The 27,399-nt window shown below is 53.5% G+C and overlaps 2 protein-coding genes across 2 annotated transcripts; both read right to left on the bottom strand.

The window, feature by feature from the left end:
• Positions 1-3,494: 3,494 nt before the first annotated feature.
• On the bottom strand, positions 3,495-5,777 carry LOC125181749 (RIMS-binding protein 3-like). The gene has a single exon (XM_066985430.1). It carries the CDS (start codon positions 5,775-5,777, stop codon positions 3,495-3,497), a length of 2,283 nt encoding a protein of 760 aa, XP_066841531.1.
• A 797-nt stretch (positions 5,778-6,574) lies between these two features.
• LOC136787986 (dynactin subunit 2-like) lies at positions 6,575-9,228 on the bottom strand. The gene is made up of 10 exons (XM_066985429.1): positions 9,224-9,228; positions 8,633-8,777; positions 8,390-8,550; positions 8,129-8,276; positions 7,979-8,044; positions 7,862-7,900; positions 7,485-7,562; positions 7,183-7,405; positions 6,987-7,078; positions 6,575-6,900 (listed from the first exon to the last, which is right to left on the bottom strand). The coding sequence occupies exons 1-10, from the start codon at positions 9,226-9,228 to the stop codon at positions 6,814-6,816; spliced, it is 1,044 nt and encodes a 347-aa protein (XP_066841530.1). The 3' UTR covers positions 6,575-6,813.
• Positions 9,229-27,399: the final 18,171 nt, after the last annotated feature.

Below are 27,399 nucleotides of genomic sequence, written 5' to 3'. Positions count from 1 at the left end.
CGCTCCCGCTCCCTAAGAGCCCTCAACCTCTCCACCTCCTCTTTGAGTTCTGCCACCAGGCGGACCAGGTCATCCACCTGCTCGCACCTCACACACACGGTGCCTCTGCCTCCCTCAGATGGCAGCAACAGGCTCAGACAGTCCCTGCACCCAGAGACCTGAACTGCCGCATTGTTGAGCAGGCGGTCAGTCTGGGTGGCCACAGACTCTCTAGAGAGAGCGCTCTGCCTGGTGAAGACCATCGCAGCCCAGCTAGCAGTCGACAGTCGTTGAAGGTGTTGTTCTTATGGGCGGGGGGGAAACTCTGCCCTTTCCGCCCTCCCTGCTCGCCCTGCCTGCGCGCACTGCCGTGCAAACTTCTGCGCCCACCCTTCTGAAGCGCCTGAAGCGCCGCGTGTTTGAGCGGGCGCTCAGTCTGGGCGGCCGCAGAGCGTCTGAAAAGAGCTCTCCGCCTCGTGATGACTGTGGCGGTTTACCCGTAGGTAGGCGGCCGGTAGCTGAGCTGTTCCCGGGAGCGTGGCGGAACGCTCTGCCCTGCCCGAGCGCAACCTGCCCGCGCCAACGGCCGCGCCTCGCCCCGCTCCCTCCCCGTCTCCGCGCAAACTGCCGCGCCCACCCTTCTGACGTGCCCCGCCCTGTTTGCCCGCCTTGGTCGCTGCGCTCCTGGTCGCTCGCGCTCCCTAGGGGCTGCTTTTGAACGGCCGGGGAGGGGGCGCTGCTGGCTCCGCCTACGCCTCGTCAGCCTCCCTCGCGGAGGCTGCCGGGTCCTGGCGGCTCCCTCGAGCGGCCTCGATGTCGGAAAAAAAGCCCTGCCTGTCCCGATCCCCCGCTCTCCTGCAGAACGCATCTGCCCCGGAGCCGATCGCCTCGGCAAGTGATATGTATATATGTATATATGTATAGAATATGTAATATCTTAGGAGATAAAGGAGAACTGAGAGAACAAATCAGACGAAGTTAGATTTGGGCGGGCATGCCCCTAACTTCCGGCGCCTAATAAAGCACCTTCATATAATCACTTTGTGGATTATGTGTCTTCATGAACGCTAACACCTCTACAGATAGGTAGGAGAAACATCACGTTTGCAGGGCCCGGTCCTCTCAGGGGACTTCAACCCCCATCTGGGCTGGGCTGGACCTCACACTCACCAGCACCGAGGTTCGCCGGCACCTTGAGCAGCTGCCGCTGCAGGTCCCACGCCTGGCGGGCGGCCTCGTCCCGCTGCTGCTAGAGCAGCTGCCTCAGCCCCCCCCCACAGCGGGGGTGCCTCCCATGGCCCCCGCACCTCACGCTCACGGCGTCTCTGCCGCCCTCGGAGGGCGGCAACAGGCCCAGGCCCTGCGGGCACCCGGAGGCCTGAAGCGCCACGTGTTCGAGCGGGCGCTCAGTCTGGGCGGCCGCAGAGCGTCTGAAAAGAGCTCTCCGCCTCGTGATGACTGTGGCGGTTTACCCGTAGGTAGGCGGCCGGTAGCTGAGCTGTTCCCGGGAGCGCGGCGGAACGCTCTGCCCTGCCCGAGCGCAACCTGCCCGCGCCAACGGCCGCGCCTCGCCCCGCTCCCTCCCCGTCGCGAGGGAGGCCGGGGAGGGGACGCTGCTGGCTCCGCCGACGCCTCGTCAGCCTCCCTCGCGATGACTGCCGGGTCCCAGCGGCTCCCTCGGCTGCTTCGGGTGGCCTCGACGCCGCAGAAAAGCCCTGCCCGCCTCGATCCCCCGCTCCGCGGCACAGCGCGCCTGCCCCGCTACCGGCCACCTCCCGCAGGAGAGGCCAGCACGGACACGCTTTGAACCAGGACATTTCCTGGGGTAAATCCAGGTACGGGGGCTCCCCGTAGCGCGTGGGGCTGGGGCTCGAGGGGGGCCAGGGTCCCGCGTGGGTGCAGGGGCCGTGGGAGGCGCCCCCGCTGCAGGGGGGGCTGAGGCATCGACCCCCGCATGGGTCCGGTCCCCGTGGGCTGTCCCCATCCGTAGGGCTCCCGTCCCACGGGGGGCGGTGGTCACGCGTGGGGCCTGGGCCCGCCCCCCATCCCCCGAGACTGCGCTCCCTGGGGTCCCCAGGTAGGGGGGAGCCCACCCGGAGAGCACCCCCCGTGGGGTGCGGGGCCCCTCTTCCCCGGCGCTGGGAGCTGCCCCCACAGGGGGCCGGGAGTCATGCGTGGGGGCAGCCCCCGCGTTCCGCCCTGCTCTGCACCGGGCAAAGCCGGCGGCAGCCCGGTGCCGAGCCTGGTGCCGAGCCCGGTGCCGAGCCCGGCCGTGCTGCGGTCATGCGAGGAGCCCGGGACACCCGTGGGCAGCTGGCATGGGTGGGGGCGGACCGATGCGGCTCCCCCAAGCCCTTTGAAGCTCGGTTCCCACTCCAGGAACCGGCGCCGGGGCTGGCTCCGGAGCTGCTGTGCCGCCGGCTCTGCCCCGGTGCTCCGGGCACGCAAAGGCTGCACCCGTGGGTTGCCGCCGTCCCGGGGTGCGAGGCCGTGGGTGACCCCCTCTGAACCCCTCCACCTTCACCTCCCTGCTCGTGGACTTGCGTGGCCGGGGTCTTTGGGCGGGTGGTCCCTGCGAGGGGCCCGGCAGGACTCCCCCCGACGCCACCGTCCCTCCGAGCTCCTCCGAGGTGGGTGAGCGTAGGAGCTCCCACCGCACCACCCAGCACCTTCCCCATCCTTCCCAGCCCCCGGGCGACTGTTTCGGTTGGGATCCAGCCACCCCTCTAGACCCTGCCTGGTCATCCCGTCCCCACCACGGTGGGTTTGGTGGGCTGCCTCTGCCTGGGATGGCCTCAGCCTTCCCCACAGCAGCCCATACAGCGCTGTGCTCTGTACTTGTAGCTAGGCTACAACTGACTTGCTATTGCACCGATGTGTTTTGTCTACTGCTGAGCGGCGCTGGCACAGCACCAGGACTCCCGCAGCGCCCTCCCTCTGCCACCCCCCAGCCCCAAATCCAGTGGCTTGCCCACCACCATGGGCAAGAGGTGCGGAGGGGGCATCGCCGGGGCGGCTGACCCCAAAAGACCAAAGGGATAGTCCATATGACCACGTAACGCTCAGCAATAAAAGCCATGGAAGGGGAGGGAGAAGGGGGGAGCTCTCCTTAGGGAAATGTCCGTCTCCCCACCAACCACGACGTGTATGGAGGCCCAGTTTCATGTTAGTGTGGGGGGTGGGGGGAAGGTGTTTTTGGTTTCTTTCCTTTGTTTCTCACTTCCCTACCTTGTTAGCAATAGGCAATAAATCTTACTCTCTCCCCACTCTGAGTCTGTTTTACCCGTCACGATAATTTTTGAGCGATCTCCCCCTCCTTATCTCAACCCTTGAGCCCTTTGTGTCGTATTTTCCCCCCCTTTCTCTTTGAGGAGGGGGAGTGAGAGAGCGGCTGAGGTGGAACTCGACCGCCCACCCAAGTAAAACCACCACACAGACACAAATTCCTTGGTCAAAAAGATTTATTCTGTCTCTGTTTCTTCCTTCCCCTTCTGCTGCAAGAACTTATTTCGATATCACTGTCTTGCAGGGGATAACAGCTCTGAACTTGTCACCTGGCTGCTGTCTGAAACTTCTGTCGAAGTAGAGGAGAAAAGTCGTCTTCCGACAGCCTTCCGCTCCCTCACAGACCCGTCATGCTCGTCCACGTCTCCAGAGACGTGAACGTATTCTCCCCGAGCATGAGGAAGCTCTGCTTCGGGGCGCTCATTAGGACCCTCAACAGGATGGTGGCCCTGTTGAGCTACAAGTCTTTGAAGTTTTGGTGATTCTTGTCCCAGGGACTGCGGGACGAAGGACACATGCTCTGCTCCTGACTCTCCGTTCCCACCTACAGAGCCCTCATCTGAAACAGTGCAGCACCCAGGACCGTCGCGTGTGGCATCAGATGCCGAGCTGCTTGTGTAGAATCCCAGGATTTTGGCTGCCTTCTCAGAAGCATCAGAGCTGTCTTCATGGCTGCAGAGGTCATGGGACTGCTCTGCATAGGCCTGTGCTGTGGGAGGTGTCATTGCCTGGGGTAGTTCTGAGACGATAGGGCTGGATTTTTTTCTTTTCTCTTGCTCAAGTTGCTGAGAGAGCAGCTCCCATTGTTGACATTGGTGCTGATACTGCTGCTCTGATTCTCTCAGCTGCACTCGAGAGGCTTGCAGCTCTTCCTCACGTGTCCTTCTGAGCTCTGCCCAAGCCCTCTGCCAATGCTTAACTTCCTCTTCTTTTTTCTGCAGCATTAGCTTTGTTTCCTCGTGGTCCTGCTGCTGTTGTTGCGTCCTTTCTGCCGGTTGACTCATGGCTTTCAATTTGCAGTCGAGATCCTTCAGGAGCGTTTGAAGACGTTTGGCTGCTCCAACGGCAGCATTTCGCTGCTCTGTCGCTTGCACGAGTTTCTGCTTCAGAGCAGCGTTTTCGGATTGAATCTCCTCTATCCTCTCCTTCTGCCTGCGGAGCTGAGAAGTTTCCTGCGCGCGTCTGGCTTTTTCATTTCTCATCTCTGTCAGACACACTTTCAGCTCCTCGTACCTGTTCTTCAGCCTTGAACGTTCCTGATCCAGTTTCTTTTGCAGCTGAAGTTTTTTCCCAGCCTCGGTTTCCAATTGCCCTCTCTGCTGCTGGTCGACCTGCTCCGTCTTTGCAGCAGTCTTTCCAGACTTTGCAGCAAGCTCTTTCAGCTTCCTGGTTTTTTCTGTCAGATTCTTGGTAAGGAGGCCCAGCATACCAAGCTCCTGCTTGAGCCTCCCCGCCTTCTCCCTCGCTTCCACCAGGGAGCTCTCGTTCTTCAGGAAGCAGGTCTCCTCTTGAAGGACCATCCATTGCCTGGCCAGGTCCTTCAGGGCATTCTGCAGCTGCGCTTTCTGCTGCTCCAGGAACGGGCTGTCTCCGCTGCCAGGTGGACAGGCCTCTTGCTGCTCTGGGACCTGAACCCCAATGTCTCTGACAGATTTCCTGCTGCTCTGCCCTTCACCCCGCAGGTGAGCGTCTTCTGAGCTCGAGCAGGTTGTCCGCTGCCCTTCTCCACCACCAGCACCAGATGCACCGGAGCTCTTCGAAGAGCCGGGCCTGGTGGCTCCTGTGCCCAGGAGACTCTGCAGGCGGTGCTGGGCCGCGGCCCTGTCCCCGTTGTGGGAGGCAGGCGCCCCCCCCTCAGCCTTCTCCGGGATGTACTGAGAGGGGAGTTTCCTCCGCAGCTGCAGCTTCTCCTGGAGGTCCAGGATTTGGGCGGCCTGCTTGCTATCTGCCCGCCAGCAGAGCTGCCTGTTGACGTCCTGCTGCTTGCCGCGGGCCTCGCTGCCGCCGCTCCGGCCACGGTTCACGGGCACCTTGAACAGCTGCCGCTGCAGGTCCCGCACCTGGCGGACGGCCTCGTCCCACTGCTGCTGGAGCAGCTGCTGAGCCTGGCACCACTTGGTGTTCCCCTCACACAGCAGCTGACGGATCTCCGCTGCCTGCTGCTTCTGGATCTGCTCCCACAGCCGCTGCAGCTCCCGCGCCCGCTCCTGCTCGCATTTGGAGCGTAGCTGCTTGGCCAGGAGCTGCCGCTGCTCCTCTGCCCTCTTCTTCATCTCACGGGCTTCATCAGCAAAGCGGCGCTGCAGCTCCTGGGAGCGGAGACGCTTGGCCTCCAGCTGGGCCCGCACTGCCTCCAGCTGGGCCCGCAGCGCCTCCAGCTGGGCCCGCAGCGCCTCCAGCTCCTGCCTGTGCTCCTCCTGCTGCACAGGCCTGCTGGGGGGTCGCGCTGGGCCCCGACGGGATGAGGGGTGACTGTGCGCCACGGGCCCCTGGCCCACACCACCCCGGATCATGGCTTAAGGAATGCGAAATCGACGGTTTCACCAAACGCTGCCAGCAATAGCCACCAGCGATCGCACGGCCTGGGCCTCTGAGGGACAGCAGCCTCTGAGCCCTCAGCAGACACCGGCTCCCAGCACCGCGCAGCAGCAGAGGTCGCCTCTGCCACTGGCCCGGCCTGGGCGAGCGCGGCCTTATATAGTGTCCGGGTGATGACGTCATAAAGGAGGGATGACGTCATAAAGGAGGGATGACGCCATATGACCTTATATGGTATGTCCCCGCCCGGACACACCCCGACAGCCTCAGCTCAAGGGGCGCAGAGGAGGGAGGTGAAGGGTTGTTAACCCATGCAGGCATTATACAGCCGTTAGCATTTGCTAGCTGGCAAGTCCACAGCTTCTTGGATCCCCATGGATCGCATCCATGGGGACCTGATGACATCCATCTTGCCAATTTATGCGTAAAAAAATGCATTTCCAGCACCCATCCTTTCACCTTACTCTGTTTAACAGGACGAAAGCAGCCGTCCAAAGCTGTATTATTTTCTCCCCTTTCTCAAAAGCATCCTCTCCTGTGTTGCCCCACACGACGATGTCTTCAACGTACTGCAGGTGTTGAGGAGAAATATTTCTTCACTGGTAGGACAAGGGCTAATGGTTTTAAACTAAAAAAAAGCGTAAGAAAAGTGTAGCTGGAGCTACGCTGGGGGTGCTTGGAGGGCTTGCATGCGCAGTAGAAGCTGCATTTCAAACAGCCCAGCTGGGCCCTGCTCGTGTCCCGCAGCCCGAAGGAGAGGCCAGCACGGACACGCTTTGAACCAGGACATTTATTGGGGTAAATCCAGGTTGGGGGAGCAGTGACCCACCCCTGGGTGCTAATGGGGGGCTGGGAAGGGCCCCTCCACAGCCCCGTTCTGCGCAGGGGAGCACGGCCAGCTATACACAAACAGGGACTGCTACTTGCAGGCAGAGGGAGTGATTCCCAGGGGATCACAATGTCGGGGGGGGGGGGGAATGCAGATGCTCAGGGAGGTGCTCCAGGGTGCTCTCACTTTTGCAGCCGCTTGATGCGGGCTTCTATGTCAGCAAAGTTGTCCTCTACAATGGCCAGGTTTTCCTTCATCGTCTTCTGGACCTGCAGGGGGGTCAGTGGGGAAGGGATTGAGCAGGGCGGACAGGATGGGGACCCCTCCCACCCCAGCACATGCTGCTGAGACTCACCTCTGCCAGCAGCACGGTGTTGTCCTTGAGAGCACCAGCTATCTCCTGCTGCGTGGTGTCCAGGTGCACAAGGACCTGCCCAAACTGTGTGGCTGGGAAGGAGGTGAAAACTCAGCACTGGAGGGCCCCCAGACCCCAGTATCTCCCTTGTCACGCCACGCCACTGTCCCCAGCATCCCCATTCCTTGCCCCTCACCTTGCTCGTGCGGGTCCCTGAGGGTCAGCAGTCGCTGCACTACATCGGGCAGGCTGCTGGCCACGGGGTCCCAGCGCTGCATCATCTCATAGACCTGGTGGATCTGGGGCAAGGGGCGGAAAGCAAGAAAGGAGGGCGTAAGGGGATGTGACACCCCAAATCCAGCAGGGTCCACCCCAATTTCATAGCCTCTGCGGGTGCCCTCCCATGGCCCCATGCCATCCTCTGGTGGGGCCAGCGGGCCCAGTGCTGGCTGGGGGCTGCGGGACTCATCCCCACCTCCCTCCGCCTCAGGCCCTCACCTGCAGCCGGGCCTCCACTTGGTCCAGCACAGCCACGTCCAGGATGTTCACTTTGGCTTGGAGGATCTGCACGGTCTCCTGGGGAAGGAGAACAGGGTGTGTATGGGGTGCCTGGGCATGAGGGAACGGCTTAAAGCTGCACCAGGGGAAGTTCAGGCTGGGTATTAGGACAGAAAATCTTCACTGAGAGGGTGGTCGAGCAGTGGAGCAGGCTCCCCAAGCAGGGGGTCATGGCCTCAAGCCTGCTGGTGTTTGAGAAGCATTTGGACAACGCTCTCAGATTTATGGTTTAATTCTTAGTGTGGAGCCAGGAGTTCGACCCAAGGGTCTTCATGGGTCCCTTCCAACTCAGGCTATTCTAGGATTCTAGGACTCACCACGAGGCTGGTCCCCTTCAGCCCGACCAACAGCGGGTTCTGTGGGGAGGAAAATCACATCAGTGGGGCAGGATGGAGGGCAGGGGAGCGGCAGGGCTGGAGCTCCTGGCTCCTTACCTGGCTGTCAGGCTCGTACCGCACCATCGCCTCCAGCTGTGCCAGCCGCTTCTCCAGCTCCGCAATCTGGAAACGAGGGAAACGAGAGCTGAGAGGGCAGGACAGCCCATTTTGGGGTCAAACACTGTGACTCCCCCTCCTCACGCTCACCTTGGCAGCCTGGGAGAACTGGTCCTGCTCTGGCCTCCAGTACAGCTCAAAGGTGAGCGTGTCTCCGGTGGGGGCTGGCGCCTTGGCGGGGCTCTTCCCTGCCGCTGTCTTCTTGCACTTCGCCACCTCCAGCTGCTGCAACAGGCGCCTGGGCAAGGGGAAAAGGTGGGCACGCTGCCCTGGTACCGCCGCGCGGGGATGCTGGCATCCTCCCCCTGCTGCCCCCCGCTTCCCAAGCTGCGGCCACGAGCCCACACTCACTTGGCCAGCGCGCCTTCGGGGTCTGCGAAGTCGATGGCTGCGGCAGGGCCCAGCAGCTTCTCCAGGTGGCTGGAGACCAGCTGCTGCTTCAGGCCCTCCACCTGCCTGGCCAAGGCCATGGGCGTCAGCTCCTCCTCGGCCGCCGACTCCTTCACCGCGCTCTGTGCAGGGGGGGACAGGCAGCAGTGTCAGCCCCCGGGGACGATCTGCCCGCAGGTGCCAAACGGCAGGGGTGGTGCTCACCTGGATCTGCTCCACCTCCCGGACCAGCTCCTGCACCTCGTGCTGCAGCCGCTGGTACCGCTGCTGAGGAGTCTCTTTGGCACCAACGCCCTCACCGTGCTGCAGAGAGATGAAAGGGGAGGGGAGAGGGAAAGGAGAGGGGTGTCACGGGGGCTCGGGGCCTGCCCACGGCACCAGGGATCTGGCAGTGCTGGGACACCGGGACCCAACTCCCCTGGGCGGTACCCGTGCCTGTGCAAGGAAAGGAATCGACCAGAAAAACCAAGTAGCTGAGTCCCTCTGTTAGTAATAGAAGATGAAATAATACAATATTGCTTAATATGTTACATTTGCGATGTACTGTTCCGGGGCTGCGCTTGGAAGATACAAAATATATGTGCAAGGGTAGCATGAGAGAATGCACCCATTCATGAGGAGGAGTAAGGAGGATTAAAAGAATGCTCCATTTGCAAGACATCTAGATAACTGGGGCTTCTTGGACCCTGGGAACTGGATCAAACCAACCTTGCGGTTTGGACTGAGACCGAGGGCTCAGAGAGCATGCGTGAGAAGGAAAGGTTAAAAAGTTCAACTCTGATGAAGACATCTTACCTCATCCCGACGACCACCCGGACGACCACCAGAGAGTAGTAGGCAAGCGCAGAAGGACTGAAAGAATAGTGGGAATAGAAATGTTGTTTTTGCAGTGTTACGTTGTTTAGAAGGAAGGAATGTGGTATTGAGATGTGCTTACAGCGATAAGAAAGCTCAGCAGGTGACCTCGTAAAATGCAGACAACCAGCCTCCTTAGAGCAATCAGGTGAAAATCACTGTGTTAAGTCAAGCCAGATAAGGGGAGAAAACATTACCATCTCCAAAACAGGCCGGCAACTGAAGGCCAGGCATTGTCTGTGAAGCATCAGATAGATTGTGAACCTGGATTACCCACTCCAGTGGGGAAACAGGGGAGGGCCCTGTCATCAAAAAGTATATAAACTGTGTTTTGGAACTAGTAGGTGCGCTCTCCTGCTTGTGGGGCGCCCGCCATTGCAATCGCGAATAAATTACTACTTCACTGAGATCCTCGCCTGAGCCTAAGTTATTGGCTACGGAGTGTTTCTCACAATTTGGGGCTCGTCCGGGAGCCAGTCACCTACCGGGGAGCCCCACCGCCGCAGCAGCAGGAAGGCATGCCCTGCTGATTTCAGCGGTCCTGTGCATCGACGGTGGCGGTTCTGCGGAGAGCTGACAGAGGGCCCGAGACTGATTAAAGAGGCAGGATCTGTGAAGTAGTGGGGAAAGGAAGAAGGTAGGCACTCCGGGTTTTAAGAATTGATCCGGTAACTCTGTGCAGAGACCAAGGTAAGAAATATTAAGCATTGCCTCGGGGGTCGGGTGAGACTCTGTGTGATGTGTGATTGAGACGTACTTTTGTACGAAGCGAGTGTGGAGTCCTGATCCGCGGTTCCGTAGCTCCGCGAGGGGCGAGGCCAGAGACGGACGAAGCGTGAGATAAGGGAGAGAAAGGAAGAGTCTCGGGAAATTTGGTGTATGGTAAGCCCTTGCACAGGGAAGTGCTTGGCAATACACCAGGGAAATTTGGTGTGCGGTAAGCCTCGCACGGGGAAGTGCTTGGCAGTACACCAGGGAAATTTGGTGTACAGTAGCCCTTGCACGGGGAAGTGCTTGGCAGTACACCCCCATTTTCCTGAATAGGAAAAATGGGAAATATGAGTTCCAGGGGACAGGGAGATATCCCTGGGGGAGTGCCTACCGAAAGTTCTTCCTGAAGAATTGTAAGAAATTGGAAAAATAATCTCAAAATTGGAGGAGATGGTAATAAATAAATAAATAAATAAATATGGTTAAATATTGTGTATTAGTCTGGACAAAAGAACCAATTAAGGAAACAGCAGTATTTTGGCCAAAATACGGGCCTGATGAAAATTCAGGCTTGAAATTTATGTGTAAACAATAAGATTCCTTTTTTTTTGGAGGAGGAGCCAAGTTATGCTCCCTATAATCCTAATATTGCACCGGTGGCAGCAGCAGTCGCTCCAGGAAAGGAGACAGGGACTGCAATTAACACTGTCCCTAGAGAAGAGCGTACTCTAGGCTCTGGCAAGAATTAAAACAAGGTAGAAGAGGTACTGAGAATTTTGCCTTCCCTGATACTAACAGTACTAACACTAACTGTGTATCCTCTTAAGTGAACTTCCCCCCCTCCTTACCAGCAGAGAGGTTAGGAGTTTCCTAGGACCTAACTTATACTCTTGGGGAGGGGAAATTATGTATATAAATATGTTGTTTACAGGGAAAGAAATGGGAATGGGAACGATCAGGAGGAGAGCTGCTATACAAAAATGGGAAAGGACTCATCCTCCAGGACCAGGGGTAATACCGGCAGGGCAGAAATAACCACTTGCCGATCCTGGCTGGAAGAATAATAGTGTGCAACACAGAAATCATATGAGAGACTTGGGGTCAGAATGAGAAAGTACTTGGGGATGAATCCTGAGGACCCGGTATCCCAAGGGCTCTTGAAAGTTCATTTTGTGATTGAAGCCTGGCAAGATGCACAGAAAATGCTCCAGAAGGTGGGGGGGATGTAGTGAACAGTCACTGGGGGGCCCTCCTGCGGGAGGCCCTGAAGGTATGTGTCAGGAGGGGAGATGAGAAGGAAAAGCAGAGAGTGAAACTAATGGTATTGACAGTGTAGCAGGTAGTCAGGCAGAGGGTTGGAGAAAGAGGAAGAAAATCTTCAGGGGGAGTCAGTCAGGGCCAGGATGGAAAGGAGAGGAAGAGAGATGAAGGAATGGCAGGCAAGGAAAGCTACCCGTGTTGCGGCCTGAATCTTAGCAGGGACAGGCTTTGATGGGATGTTTTAAGTGTGGGCAGGCTGGCCACTTCAGGTAGGAATATCCGGAGTGGAAGAAGGAGGAGAGAAGGAAAATGGGATGAGGGAGAAAGGTATGGAATTAAGTTGGCCAATGACTGAGACTTTGGTGAAAGTACAGGCTGAAGAAAGATAAGAAGAAGTGTTAAAAAGGGTTATTGAAGGTGTTAAAGGTGTGGTATGTAATGTTTGACAGAGCTGTTCTTTGAATGAGTTGGGAAAGTTGAATGAGCAGGGAAAGAGGATGTAGGCATTATCTAAGTAACAGTCTAGAAGTTTTGGTATATTTGCTGTGGTGTTTGGTCAGTTTCCCAAGTATTGAGAAGGGGGGGGGGGGGGACGGGGGGGGGCAGCCTGCTCCACCAGGGGCCTCTCCACAGGCCACAGGGGGCTTCGGCTCCGGCGCCTGGAGCGCCTCCACCCCCTCCTTCTGTGCTGACTTTGGTGTCTGCGGGGAGGTTTCTCGCTCCTCGCTCTCCCAGCTGCTGTTGAGCAGCAGGTTTTTGTTTGTTCGTTTGTTTGTTTTCGTGGATGTGCTCTCACAGAGGCACGGACTGTGTTGCTCATGGCTTGGCTCTGGGCAGCGGTGGGCCCCTCTGGGGCCGGATGAAGTTGTCCCTTATCTGCTACGGGGAGGTTTCTGGATTCTCCACGTGGGGGGCTGCCACTGCAGCCCCCCCCAAACCTTGCCATCAAACCCAATACACTTGGGCAGCTAGGTCATTGCTGGCCTGTAAAGTATCAGGGTTTAAATTAACTAATGAAACCCTAAAAAGTGATGGGGGTAGAAGGGGCTGGGATAACAGTGCCACCTTTGGGGGGTACCAAGCTGAGACTAGGGGATAAAATGATCACTGGGCAATTATTGTATGTACCCAAGGCAGGGACTAACTCGTTGGGAAGGGATTTGGTGATGAAACTGGGCATTCAAATAGTAAATTGTTAGACTGGAATAACAGTGTTATTAATGGAGTGCTCTCAGGCCCTGAGAGCAAAGATATATTCACCTCTGACTGGAAAGACTCTGAAGTGGGGGCGGAAGCAACAATACATATGGACAGTTTTACCTCAGGGGCTTACAGGGCCACCGATTTATTCGGGCAAAGTTCTAGAACAGATTTTGGAGCAATTCCAACCTCCCAAGGAGGAATTACTGTTACAAAATGTGGATGATCGTTTATTGTCAGGACAGGAGAAAACAGTTGTGAAGGGAGCTGCTAACAAGCTATTCAACTTTCTGGGAAAGCAGGGCTTGGGAGTATTGAAAAATAAATTACTATACGTAGAAAGAGAAGTCAGGTATTTAAGGCATCTAATGTCTGAGGGAAAACGGAGAATAAATCCAGAGAGGATTCAGGGAATTGTTGAAAAATAAGAAGGAACTAAAACGTTTTAAGAGAGATTTCTTTAAGGAATCAGGAGCCACGAAGTCTGAGGGAAAATGGATACTCCCTGATGGGAGAGAAATGCTGAATAAAGCACCAATGAGGCAAATATGATGTTTTACATCAAGAGAGTCATTGGGAGATGCAAGCAATGTGTGATGTTGTGCTAAGAAAGTATGTCTGTGTAGGAATATACACTTTAGTGAAGCAAATATGCAGAGGATGTACCATATGTCAAAAGGCAAATGAAAAGGTCATTTGTAACTCACCTAGAGGGGGACGGGAGCCAGGGATTCGACCTTTCCAAAGTAGACAGGTAGACTTTACTGAGTTACCTACAGCAGGGAGATTTAAGTACTTGTTTGTCCTAATTGACCACGTGACTGGATGGGTGTAAGCTTTCCCCTCCGTATCTGCCACTGCAAACATGGTGGCTAAGGTATCACTGGAGCAAATAGTCCCTAGATATGGGATAGCTGAAAACATTGATTCAGATCAAGGAACTAATTTCACTTCACAAGTACTGCAAGGGTCAATGCGGGCCTTAGAGAGTGGGATTTTCACACCCCCTGGCACCCCTCCTCTTCTGGGAAGGTAAAGCGAATGAACCAGACATTAAAGAAGCAATTAACTAAGTTAGTGTTAGAAACCCAATTTCCTTGGGTAAAATGCTTACCTTTAGCACTCCTACAGGTTCAAACAGCACCAAGAAATGATATAGGAATTTCACTGTATGAGATGCTGTTTGGATTACCCTATCTGGGCAGAAAGGATGAGATACCACAATTCGAAACGAGAAAGTTTTCTTAAGAACTGTATTCTGGGGTTGTCCTCTTCTTTGTCATCTCTCAGGACCCATGGGAAATTGGGTCCTGATTCAGACCTGGAAAGGATCAACTCTGGCCTGAATGTTAGACCTGAATCTAACTTCGTCTTAGACCTGAATCTAACTTCGTCTGATTTGTTCTCTTAGTTCTCTTTTATCTCCTAAGATATTACATATGCATTAGGTTTCACAACTCGTCTATGCATATTCATTTCCTAGCTCCGCCTAGCCTTGCTTCATATGCTAATCATCATTTCTATCTCTATTCTCATTTCTATCAACATTCTATATCTCATTTCTATCAACATTTCTATTCCCATTTCTATTCTTTATGGATCAATCGACTGTAACAGTGTCTTGCAATTAATGTTGTTCTTGAGGAGAGAAGGAAAATAGGATGAAATGTTGTATACTGATATGTTGTTTCAGCATCTTGGAGGGAAAAGGTATGGAATTAAGTTGGCCCCTGACTGAGCCTTTGGTGTTGGCATTAGAAAAGTACAGGCTAGAGGAAGATAAAGGAAGTGTTAAAAGGGTTGTTGAAGGTGTTAAAGGTTGTGTGGCATGTAGTATCTAACAGAGCTGTTTGAAGTTGAATGAGCAGGGGAAGAGGATGTAGGAACGTTAATAGTTCCGCCTCAACCCGAGGCTGAGATCTCAAAATCACGGGTGTGAGCCCTCTGGGGCAGAGGGACCATGATGGGTCCCAGAGAGTTGTCATGGAAACAGAAAAGCAGCTAACTCTTAAAACAACCTGAGTTCCTGTGTGAGCTCAGATTGCCAATGGGACCGCTCAGGGAACTTTCAACCATTGCATTCCCCTGATCGACACCCCCCCCCCCCCCCGCCCCGAGACCCTTACCACCCTGGAAATTATGTAAATACCAAAATCTGGTTAAATTGGGAATTGAGAATCTGTTCCAAGAAGGTCCAAAAGAAAACCCTATGGAATTTTTGAATTTCTGGACCAACTTTGAAATGCAATGGGAAAAAAAAAAAAAAAAAAAAGACAGAAAATTTGGACCTGGCTTCAGAAAACAAACAGAGGCAATTGGCTAGCCTCTTTCTAGGGCAATCAGCCCCTGATATCAGAAGGAATTTGTCTTAGGCTGCAGGATAAACTTACAACAGTCAGAAATGACGGGGACCTGGGGCATCTACCCTAGCAGGTCCACTAGTTGAAATAAAGCTAGGAAACGAAGAGAGAGGCTTGAATTTTTTTGTTGTTGTTGGTTACAGGAGCTTCTTTCTCTGTGTTAATTAGTCTGTAAATGTAATAGGAGCAACATATTCAGTGTTAAATAGTTTAAAAGGACGATTAGGAACTAAGACAACTACAATAACTGGAGCCACAGGGAAGGAGGAGGAACGGCCATTCTTACAACCCCTTGATTTGCGTTTTGGGGGTAAGGAACTAACCCATGAATTTTTGTATGTACCAGAATGCCCGATTCCACTCTTGGGACGAGATCTATCAGCTAAATTAGATGCAACAATAACCTTTGAGGATGGAGAATTAATAATGAAGGTACCTGAGTCCAAAGTAGGCCAAATCCTAATGACCAAAGATAAACCCTTTGTTAATATTCCAAGAGAAGTAGAAAATGCAGTTAGAGCAACAGTACGGGAAACAGACGTACCAGGGAAGTCGAAACTGGCACAACTGGTAAAGGTGGAATTAAAGGAAAGAGCCAAACCTGTTTGAATCAAACAATATCCACTTAAGATAGAAGCTAGGCAGGGGATAGTGAAAATTATTGACAAATTTCTCAACTATCAGATTTTGGAAGAATGTAAATCGGAATACAATACTCCAATTTTTCCAGTAAAGAAGCGGAATGGCAAATATAGATTGGTACAAGATCTTAGAGCAATAAATGAAATAACAAAGGACATTCACCCGGTAGTGGCTAATCCTTACACATTGTTAACATCTGTGAGAGAGAAATATAAATGGTTTACTGTGATAGATTTAAAGGACGCCTTCTTTTGCATACCTCTTGATAAAGATAGTAGAAAATTATTTGCCTTCGAATGGGAAAATCCTCAGAGTGGACGAAAGACACAATTAACTTGGACAAGACTCCCACAAGGCTTCAAGAATAGCCCGACCCTCTTTGGAAGCCAGCTGGCCAAGGACCTGGAAATCTGGACAACGCAAGGACAAATACAGGTACCCAGAAGTCAGTATTTGTTGTTACAATATGTAGATGATAGTTTGATTGCCACAGAGAATGAGTCGCTCTGCACCCAAACAACCATCGAAATTTTAAATCAGTTAGGAACGGGTGGTTATAAGGTTTCAAAGGAAAAAAGCACAAATAGTTTGCTCAACTGTAACATATTTGGGGTGTGAGATTTCCCAGGGACAAAGAAGTCTGGGTGTCAATAGGATAAAAGCTATATGCACCATCCCGGAACCTCAAAATCTCCATGAGCTAAGGGCCTTCTTAGGAATGGCTGGCTGGTGCAGATTATGGATAATGGATTATGGACTCATAGCTAAGCCCCTTTATGAAGCTCAGAAGGCACAGGATTTTATTTGGGGAAAAATACAGAAAGAAGCTTTCAAGAAACTTAAAGACGCCCTAATGAAGTCACCAGCTTTGGGCCTACCAGATTTATCAAAAGATTTCCAGTTATTTGTACATGAAAGACAATGACTAGCACTAGGGGTACTAACCCAGCGACTGGGAAGCTGGAAAAGACCTGTGGGATACATTTCTAAGCAACTGGATGCTGTAAGTGCAGGATGGCCCTCATGTTTGCGGGCAGTAGCGGCAACAGTTCTCTTAATCCAGGAAGCAAGGAAACTTACCTTGGGAAAACGTATTGAAGTTTTTGTACCACATATGGTAACAACTGTTTTAGAACAAAAGGGGGGCCACTGGTTATCACCCAGCCGAATGATGAAATATCAGGCAATACTAACTGAACAAGGTGACGTAACCTTGAAAACAACTAACCTGTTAAATCCAGCAGTATTTCTAGGAACTGTTCCAGAAGAAGGACCGTTGGAACACATATGTGTGGAAATAATCGAGCATACCCATGCCAGCCGCGAGGATTTGAAGGGTGTACCCCTTGAAAGGTATGACTGGGAACTTTTTACTGATGGTAGTAGTTTTGTGGAGAATGGAACACGATATGCAGGGTATGCAGTAACAACCCTGAAGACAGTAATCGAAGCAAAACCTTTACCACCTGAAACATCAGCACAGCGAGCGGAACTGATAGCCCTAACTCGAGCACTGGAACTGAGTAAAGGAAAGATGGTAAATATTTGGACAGATTCAAAGTACGCTTTTGGAGTAGACCATGTTCATGGAGCATTATGGAAAGAAAGAGGGCTGTTGTCCTCACAAGGGGCCAATATAAGATATCAAGAGGAGGTGTTAAATTTGATAAATGCGGTACAAAAACCAAAACAAGTGGCTATTATGCACTGTAAAGCCCATCAAGGAGGAACCTCGAAAATATCAGAAGGGAATCGGCTGGCAGATCGAGCAGCTCGACAAATTGCTCGGGAGGTGTGGAATGTAATGGCTTTGGTACCACTCAAGGTAGGCCCCACTCGTCTTAATCTCCCCAAGAAACCAAGATATTCGCCAGAGGATGAGAAATTAGCAAATCTCCTAAAGGCCCGAAAGAACTCTGATGGATGGTATGTAACCGCTACGGGCCAGGTAGTAACACCCCCCTTGGTGATGCGAGAAATACTTCAGACAAGACATAATGACTGTCACTGGGGTGCAGAGGCAATGGTAACATTTTTAAAACGTAGCATTGTCTCGACACATATGTTAACAATGGCAACATCAGTAACGTCAAAGTGTGAGATTTGTCTGAAAAATAATCCAGTAGCAAGAAAACATGCTGAGATGGGAAGAGTTAGAGTAGGAATAGAACCAGGAGATTACTGGCAAGCTGATTTTTGTAGAATTACCTAGGACCAGGGGATATAGGTATTTGTTAGTAGGGGTTGACACCTTTTCCGGATGGCCAGAAGCCCTTCCCTGTCGCACCAATCAAGCTAAAGAGACAGCAAAATGGTTACTGCGGGAAATCATTCTGAGATTTGGGGTACCATTAGGAATATCCTCGGATAGGGGACCCCACTTTGTTGCATCTGTGGTTAAAGACGTAAGCCGGCTCTTAGGAATTTCTTGGAATTTACATACTGCATGGAGACCCCAATCTAGTGGACAGGTAGAAAGGATGAACCAGACTCTAAAGGGACAGATCAGTAAAATCTGCCAGGAAGCCAAAGTACAATGGCCACAAGCTTTGCCTATAGCTTTACTGAGAATAAGGATAAAGCCAAGGAGTGGAATGTCAGTAAGCTCATACGAGATTACGTATGAAAAGCCTTATCAATCCCCAGAATCAAATCCTAATATGCATATAACAGGGAGCCAGGATGTTTATAATTATGTATTGTCTCTTGGCAAAACTTCAGCTCAACTTCAAAGTGTTCTGGTGTGGAACCGACCGTTGTCACTGGAAAATCCTGTCCACGACATTCAGCCAGGTGACCGAGTGTACATTAAAAACTGGAATGAAGAACCCCTGAGAGAATGGTGGGCCGGACCTTATCAAGTATTATTGACTACTTTTACAGCTGCAAAGGTCGAAGGGGTGGGTGCTTGGATTCATTATACTCGGGTGAAAAAGGTTCCCGAATTTTGGTCAGTGCAAGCAATCGGAGATGATACAAAACTACAGATGAGGCGCGTATAACCATACAATGTCGGGGTTCTTAAGAGCAGTAACGATAACAGTAATTGTTTTGTGTAAATACCTTGTAATTGAGTTCCTAGAAATACCAGAAAACTATAAGAAAGAGGAAATATTCAAAGGAGAAAATGTTACTTTGGAATGTGGAATGCACGACGATAAACCAATAACAATTAGCTCTCTACAGGTGGTCTGGGAAAAAATAAATGACTCCGGACAGAGCCAGGAAATATACGTAGACACAACCGAGGACAATACAGGATTGAAGGCTGGGTGGAAAGGGAAGGCGTACGTAAGTAAAACCCTACAACTGGGCCAACAACTGAGAGGAGCTACCACCCTAACCCTGTTTAGTGTTACTAAAGTCAACAAAGGAAACTACCGGTGCATGGTAACACATGAAAATAGCACAGATTACGGGATAAGAGAAATATTGGTATATCCGAAATTGGATAAAGGAATATTGGTAGCCCACCGAAAAGGATCTAGAAGAAAAAGAGAGGGCCAGGCACCACGGACACAAGTGGTACAGATCCCACACAGGCAACCATCAGAGAATTTACTGGTAGGATTGATTAAAGATTTTGCCACAGTGAAAGGAACTGATAGAATTACTGCTTGTATGCCCATTCCAAAAGCAACAGGAGGCCCGCTTGAGTGGGGTATAATAACCTCCCCACTGCCCCAAGTAAAAGGAAATGAAACAATTCAATGTAAAGAAGTGAAAGTTTTAGAGAGGATAAATGTTACACAATACTATAGGAAACTGAGCCCCCCCAACATCAAGGTCTGAATGTGAAAAGAACTACCAATTCGTAACGATACGCAGATTTAAGAATGTGGGACGGTATCATTACGATGAACTACGTATAGTAGAAGGGCCTAGAGAAAAGATTGTTTGGGAATGTCAAGAGAAAAATGAGCCAAAAGGAATGAAAGAGTGGGATAGTGATTGGACAGTAAGTTTATTGCAGAAATTCCAGTATGGAGGGAATACATCATGGTGTATTAAATGGCAGGGAAAGCAGAATGGAACTGATCAGTTTTATACAGTAAGCCGGGTTGATAGTAGTGGTAGACAAGAGTCAACAAAGGTAGCTTGGTGGACTTGTGAGAAGAAATATACTTGCGACAGTAGTAATGAAGATATCGAGCACTTACTTGCGGTATTGATAGCTCTTAGGACAGGATGTGCTTGCCGAGGAATTAAGTACAATTCGGAAAGAAATAACCAGGCTAGTCAAGTCGCAGTGGATTGTAGCTATAGTGCCATACATAAGTCCAGGACAATTTGTACGGGCAGCCAGTGATGGAACTTGGACTACACACCTGCCGATAGATGGGGAAGTAAAAGCAATAACTCTAGGACTCCCTCCCCACACTGTGTCCAATATGGAAAAAGTCTCCTTTTAAGGGAAAGTTGGAAACCCTACAAATTAGTAGGGCAAAAAGAAGTTTAGAAGAAGGGGCAGATGAAGATATATGGCATGAACCCTCGGGTGGAGTAAAATTCAGTTGGGCGTTAGAATCTCTATTTGCACAGGTAGCTACTTATCGAAATAGGGAAATGATTTATAAACTTACAGGACAAGTGAGTAGGCTCGCGAGAGCCACGAAAGAAGGCTTTAGAGACCTTAATATCCAACTACAAGCTACAACTAAAATGGTGCTACAAAATCGATTGGCATTAGATACACTGTTATTAAAGGAACATGGAGTATGCGGATTTCTAAAAGATCATATTGATCATTGCTGCATCCACATTTCAAATGTGACTATTGATGTAGAACATGTCATAGAACAACTGGCTTGAGTGGAACAAGATGCAGAGCAGGAAGAGAAAGATATGACAACAAGCTGGTTGGATAACATTTTTAGTGGATGGAATATTAGTAATTGGGTTAAGTCCTTACTGGAGACGATAATTATATTGGTGATTGTAGGGGTACTAATTTAGTTAACATTTATAATGCTGAAAAGTCTGATCCTAAGGAAGACAACCTGGAATTGGACAGTGATGCAAACCATTGCTCGGCATATGGAACCACATCCGCAATACCCTCCACCGGCATATAACGACTTCGGATTTCAGAGAAAGAATCTGAGGAACCCAGGAGGCGAAATGGAATGAAAACCGAATAGACAAAATCGGTTCCAGATCAAGTGAACCCAACCAGAAGAGCGAATGTAACATAAAGCAGAAGTGGTGGACTTATGAAATGTTGTGACAATCCTAATCTTTGTAATTTTCTTGATGCGTAATGTTGTAATTTTCCTTGAATATGTTATTGGTGAGCACTGAGTGTAAAACATTTTAGTTAGTTAGTGAAAGCATTTGCCCTCCTCGAAAGGAGTGAAATACTTTCAAAGGGGGGAAATGTTAGTAATAGAAGATGAAATAATACAATATTGCTTAATATGTTACATTTGCGATGTACTGTTCCGGGGCTTCGCTTGGAAGATACAAAATATATGTGCAAGGGTAGCATGAGAGAATGCACCGATTCATGAGGAGGAGTAAGGAGGATTAAAAGAATGCTCCATTTGCAAGACATCTAGATAACTGGGGCTTCTTGGACCCTGGGAACTGGATCAAACCAACCTTGCGATTTGGACTGAGACCGAGGGCTCAGAGAGCGTGCGTGAGAAGGAAAGGTTAAAAAGTTCAACTCTGATGAAGACATCTTACCTCATCCCGACGACCACCCGGACGACCACCAGAGAGTGATACGCAAGCGCAGAAGGACTGATAAGATAATTAGCATATGAAGCGAGGCTAGGCGGAGCTAGGAAATGAATATGCATAGATGAGTTGTGAAACCTAATGCATATCACAGAATCGTCTAGGTTGGAAGAGACCTCCAAGATCATCTAGTCCAACCTCAGCCCTAACACTAACAAGTCCTCCACTAAACCATCTCACTAAGGGCTACATCTAAACGTCTTTTAAAGACCTCCAGGGATGGTGACTCAACCACCTCCATTGGAATGGGCAGTCCATTCCTTTCAGTAAAGAAGTTCTTCCTAACATCCAACCTAAACCTCCCCTGGCGCAACTTTAGCCCATTGCCCCTCGTCCTGTCACCAGGCACGTGGGAGAATAGACCAACCCCCACCTCTCTACAGCCTCCTTTAAGGTACCTATAGAGAGCGATGAGGTCTCCCCTGAGCCTCCTCTTCTCCAGGCTAAACCACCCCAGCTCCCTCAGCCGCTCCTCGTAAGACTTGTTCTCCAGACCCCTCACCAGCTTCGTCGCCCTTCTCTGGACTCTCTCGAGCACCTCCGTGTCCTTCTTGTAACGAGGGGCCCAAAACTGAACACAGTACTCGAGGTGCGGCCTCACCAGAGCCGAGTACAGGGGGACAATCACCTCCTTAGACCTGCTGGCCACACTGCTTCTTATGCAAGCCAGGATGCTGTTGGCCTTCTTGGCCACCTGAGCACACTGCTGGCTCATATTCAGCTGTCTATCAACCAGTACTCCCTGGTCCCTCTCCGCCAGGCAGCTTTCCAACCACTCATCTCCCAGCCTGTAGCGCTGCTTGGGGTTGTTACGCCCCAGATGCAGGAGCCGGCACTTGGCCTTGTTGAACTTCATGCAGTTGACCTCAGCCCATCGGTCCAGCCTATCCAGATCCTCCTGCAGAGCCTTCCTTCCCTCGAGCAGATCGACACACGCACCTAACCTGGTGTCATCTGCAAACTTACTGAGGGTGCACTCGATCCCCTCATCCAGGTCATCGATAAAGATATTAAAGAGGACCGGCCCCAGCACTGAGCCCTGGGGGACTCCACTAGTAACCGGCCTCCAACTGGATTTGGCTCCATTCACCACAACTCTTTGGGCCTGGCCATCCAGCCAGTTTTTAACCCAACAAAGCGTACGCCAGTCCAAGCCACGAGCAGCCAGTTTCTTGAGGAGAATGTTGTGGGAGACGGTGTCAAAAGCCTTACTGAAGTCAAGGTAGATCACACCCACAGCCTTCCCCTCATCCACCAAGCGCGTCACTTGGTCATAGAAGGAGATCAGGTTCGTCAGGCAGGACCTACCTTTCATAAACCCATGCTGACTGGGCCTGATCGCCTGGTTGCCCTGCAAGTGCCGCGTGATGACACTCAAGATAATCTGCTCCATGAGCTTCCCTGGCACTGAGGTCAAGCTAACAGGCCTATAGTTCCCCGGGTCTACCCTCCGGCCCTTCTTGTAGATGGGCGTCACGTTTGCTAGCCGCCAGTCGACTGGGACCTCCCCTGATAGCCAGGACTGCCGATAAATAATGGAAAGCGGCTTGGCCAGCTCCTCCGCCAGTTCGCTCAGTACCCTCGGGTGGATCCCATCCGGCCCCATCGACTTGCATACATCCAAGTGTTGTAGCAGGTCGCCAACCATTTCCTCATGGATAGCGAGGGCTACATCCTGCTCCCCATCCCCTTCCACCAGCTCATGGTACCAGGTATCCAGAGAACAACCGGTCTTGCCGCTAAAGACTGAGGCAAAGAAAGCATTGAGCACCTCAGCCTTTTCCTCATCTTTTGTAACTAAGTTTCCCCCCGCATCCAGTAAAGGATGGAGATTCTCCTTAGTCCTCCTTTTTGTGTTGATGTATTTGTAAAAACGTTTTTTGTTATCTTTAACGGCAGTAGCCAGATTGAGCTCCAGATGAGCTTTGGCCTTTCTAATTTTGTCCCTGCACAGCCTCGCAACATCCTTATAGTCCTCTTGAGTAGCCCGCCCTCTTTTCCAAAGATTATAAACCCTCCTTTTTCTCCTAAGCTCGAGCCAGAACTCTCTGCTCAGCCAGGCCGGTCTAGTTCCGTGTCGGCTCGTCTTTGGGCACGGGGGGACAGACCGCTCCTGAGCCATTAAGATTCCCTTCTTGAGGAGTGCCCAGCCTTCCTGGACTCCTTTGCCCTTCAGAGCCTCCTCCCAAGGGACTCTGCCAACCAGTGTCCTGAACAGCTCAAAGTCAGCCCTCCGGACGTCCAAGACAGCGGTTTTACTGGTCCCCTTCCTGACTTCGCCAAGAATAGAGAACTGAACCATTTCGTGGTCACTCTGCCCAAGACAGCTCTCGACCACCACATCTCCCACCAGTCCGTCACTGTTTGTGAACAGAAGGTCTAGCGTGGCACCTCCCCTGGTAGGCTCTCTAACCAGCTGCGTCAGGAAGCTATCTTCCACGCTCTCCAGAAACCTCCTAGACTGCTTTCTCTGGGCTGTGTTGTGCTTCCAGGATATGTCTGGCAAGTTGAAGTCCCCCACGAGAACAAGCGCTGACGATTTTGTGGCTTCTGCCAGCTGCCTGTAGAACTCCTCATCGGTCTCCTCATCCTGGTTCGGTGGTCTATAACAGACCCCCACCAGGATGCTTGCCTTGTTGGCCTTCCCTCTGATCCTAACCCATAGGGACTCAACCTTATCATTCCCAGCCTCGAGTTCCTCAACGTCAAAACACTCTCTAATATAGAGAGCCACACCACCACCCCTTCTGTGCTGCCTGTCCCTTCTGAAGAGCCTATAGCCAGACATTGCAGCACTCCAGTCATGAGAGTGGTCCCACCACGTTTCCGTGATGGCAACCAAGTCATAGCCTTCCCGCTGCACGATGGCTTCCAGCTCCTCCTGTTTGTTACCCATGCTGTGTGCATTAGTGTAGATGCACTTCAGTCGGGCCATTGCCTTCTTCCCCGGCTTTGCCATTGTTCCCCCCGGCACAGCTCCAACAAGCCTTCTTTCAGCCCCATCCCCCTTCTTTCCTAGTTTAAAGCCCTCTCAACGAGCCCTGCCGGCTCCTGGGCTAGGATCCGTTTTCCCCTTAGAGATAGGGACCCGTCTGCGGCCATCAGGCCGGGTGCCGAGTAAAGCGCCCCATGGTCAAAAAACCCAACATTTCTGTGTTGGCACCAGCCTCTGAGCCACGTGTTAATCAGGTGGGCTTTCCGTGTCCTCTCGGTACCCCTCCCTGCTACTGCAGGGATAGACGAAAACACCACCTGTACTCCCGCTCCATCCACTAACCGTCCCAGTCCCCTAAAGTCCCGTTTGATAGCCTTCAGGCTTCTCTCATCAATATCATCACTGCCAGCCTGGACTGTCAAAAGAGGGTAGCAGTCAGAGGGGCGAACCAGGTTGGGAAGCTTCCTGGCAACATCCCTGACCCTGGCCCCAGGGAGGCAGCAGACTTCCCTACGGGTAGGGTCAGGTCGACAAATAGGGCCCTCTGTTCCCCTGAGAAGGGAGTCGCCTACTACGATCACCCTTCTGTCTTTCTTGGTGGAGGCAGTCTTGAGGCGTGGAGTCGGCTTCCTCGCCCTAGGCATCCTCCTGGGTAGACTTTCTACCTCGTCCTCACCCACCGGTCTCTCAAGCTCCAGGGCCTCAAATCTGTTACGTAAGGGCACCTGGGAAGGTGGGGCCGGTAGGGGGGGGCGTTGCCTGAGAGGTCGAGCAGGGACCTGTCTCCATCCCTCCTCAACTTCTAGGTCCCCTCCCTCTGCCCGACAGCAACAGGGCAGGGGGTCCATCCCTATTTGGGGTGTCTCACCCTGCTACCTCTCCTTCAGGCCCTGCAGGGAGTCGCTCCACCAGTCTATCTCCCGCTCCCGCTCCCTAAGAGCCCTCAACCTCTCCACCTCCTCTTTGAGTTCTGCCACCAGGCGGACCAGGTCATCCACCTGCTCGCACCTCACACACACGGTGCCTCTGCCTCCCTCAGATGGCAGCAACAGGCTCAGACAGTCCCTGCACCCAGAGACCTGAACTGCCGCATTGTTGAGCAGGCGGTCAGTCTGGGTGGCCACAGACTCTCTAGAGAGAGCGCTCTGCCTGGTGAAGACCATCGCAGCCCAGCTAGCAGTCGACAGTCGTTGAAGGTGTTGTTCTTATGGGCGGGGGGGAAACTCTGCCCTTTCCGCCCTCCCTGCTCGCCCTGCCTGCGCGCACTGCCGTGCAAACTTCTGCGCCCACCCTTCTGAAGCGCCTGAAGCGCCGCGTGTTTGAGCGGGCGCTCAGTCTGGGCGGCCGCAGAGCGTCTGAAAAGAGCTCTCCGCCTCGTGATGACTGTGGCGGTTTACCCGTAGGTAGGCGGCCGGTAGCTGAGCTGTTCCCGGGAGCGTGGCGGAACGCTCTGCCCTGCCCGAGCGCAACCTGCCCGCGCCAACGGCCGCGCCTCGCCCCGCTCCCTCCCCGTCTCCGCGCAAACTGCCGCGCCCACCCTTCTGACGTGCCCCGCCCTGTTTGCCCGCCTTGGTCGCTGCGCTCCTGGTCGCTCGCGCTCCCTAGGGGCTGCTTTTGAACGGCCGGGGAGGGGGCGCTGCTGGCTCCGCCTACGCCTCGTCAGCCTCCCTCGCGGAGGCTGCCGGGTCCTGGCGGCTCCCTCGAGCGGCCTCGATGTCGGAAAAAAAGCCCTGCCTGTCCCGATCCCCCGCTCTCCTGCAGAACGCATCTGCCCCGGAGCCGATCGCCTCGGCAAGTGATATGTATATATGTATATATGTATAGAATATGTAATATCTTAGGAGATAAAGGAGAACTGAGAGAACAAATCAGACGAAGTTAGATTTGGGCGGGCATGCCCCTAACTTCCGGCGCCTAATAAAGCACCTTCATATAATCACTTTGTGGATTATGTGTCTTCATGAACGCTAACACCTCTACAGATAGGTAGGAGAAACATCACGTTTGCAGGGCCCGGTCCTCTCAGGGGACTTCAACCCCCATCTGGGCTGGGCTGGACCTCACACTCACCAGCACCGAGGTTCGCCGGCACCTTGAGCAGCTGCCGCTGCAGGTCCCACGCCTGGCGGGCGGCCTCGTCCCGCTGCTGCTAGAGCAGCTGCCTCAGCCCCCCCCCACAGCGGGGGTGCCTCCCATGGCCCCCGCACCTCACGCTCACGGCGTCTCTGCCGCCCTCGGAGGGCGGCAACAGGCCCAGGCCCTGCGGGCACCCGGAGGCCTGAAGCGCCACGTGTTCGAGCGGGCGCTCAGTCTGGGCGGCCGCAGAGCGTCTGAAAAGAGCTCTCCGCCTCGTGATGACTGTGGCGGTTTACCCGTAGGTAGGCGGCCGGTAGCTGAGCTGTTCCCGGGAGCGCGGCGGAACGCTCTGCCCTGCCCGAGCGCAACCTGCCCGCGCCAACGGCCGCGCCTCGCCCCGCTCCCTCCCCGTCGCGAGGGAGGCCGGGGAGGGGACGCTGCTGGCTCCGCCGACGCCTCGTCAGCCTCCCTCGCGATGACTGCCGGGTCCCAGCGGCTCCCTCGGCTGCTTCGGGTGGCCTCGACGCCGCAGAAAAGCCCTGCCCGCCTCGATCCCCCGCTCCGCGGCACAGCGCGCCTGCCCCGCTACCGGCCACCTCCCGCAGGAGAGGCCAGCACGGACACGCTTTGAACCAGGACATTTCCTGGGGTAAATCCAGGTACGGGGGCTCCCCGTAGCGCGTGGGGCTGGGGCTCGAGGGGGGCCAGGGTCCCGCGTGGGTGCAGGGGCCGTGGGAGGCGCCCCCGCTGCAGGGGGGGCTGAGGCATCGACCCCCGCATGGGTCCGGTCCCCGTGGGCTGTCCCCATCCGTAGGGCTCCCGTCCCACGGGGGGCGGTGGTCACGCGTGGGGCCTGGGCCCGCCCCCCATCCCCCGAGACTGCGCTCCCTGGGGTCCCCAGGTAGGGGGGAGCCCACCCGGAGAGCACCCCCCGTGGGGTGCGGGGCCCCTCTTCCCCGGCGCTGGGAGCTGCCCCCACAGGGGGCCGGGAGTCATGCGTGGGGGCAGCCCCCGCGTTCCGCCCTGCTCTGCACCGGGCAAAGCCGGCGGCAGCCCGGTGCCGAGCCTGGTGCCGAGCCCGGTGCCGAGCCCGGCCGTGCTGCGGTCATGCGAGGAGCCCGGGACACCCGTGGGCAGCTGGCATGGGTGGGGGCGGACCGATGCGGCTCCCCCAAGCCCTTTGAAGCTCG

This window comes from Anser cygnoides, chromosome 32 (genome assembly GCF_040182565.1).
Source record: "Anser cygnoides isolate HZ-2024a breed goose chromosome 32, Taihu_goose_T2T_genome, whole genome shotgun sequence".
In the NCBI taxonomy this organism is placed as follows: Eukaryota; Metazoa; Chordata; class Aves; order Anseriformes; family Anatidae; genus Anser; species Anser cygnoides.
The sequence above is the reverse complement of the archived record's forward strand: the minus strand, read 5'-3'. Positions and strand labels throughout refer to the sequence as shown.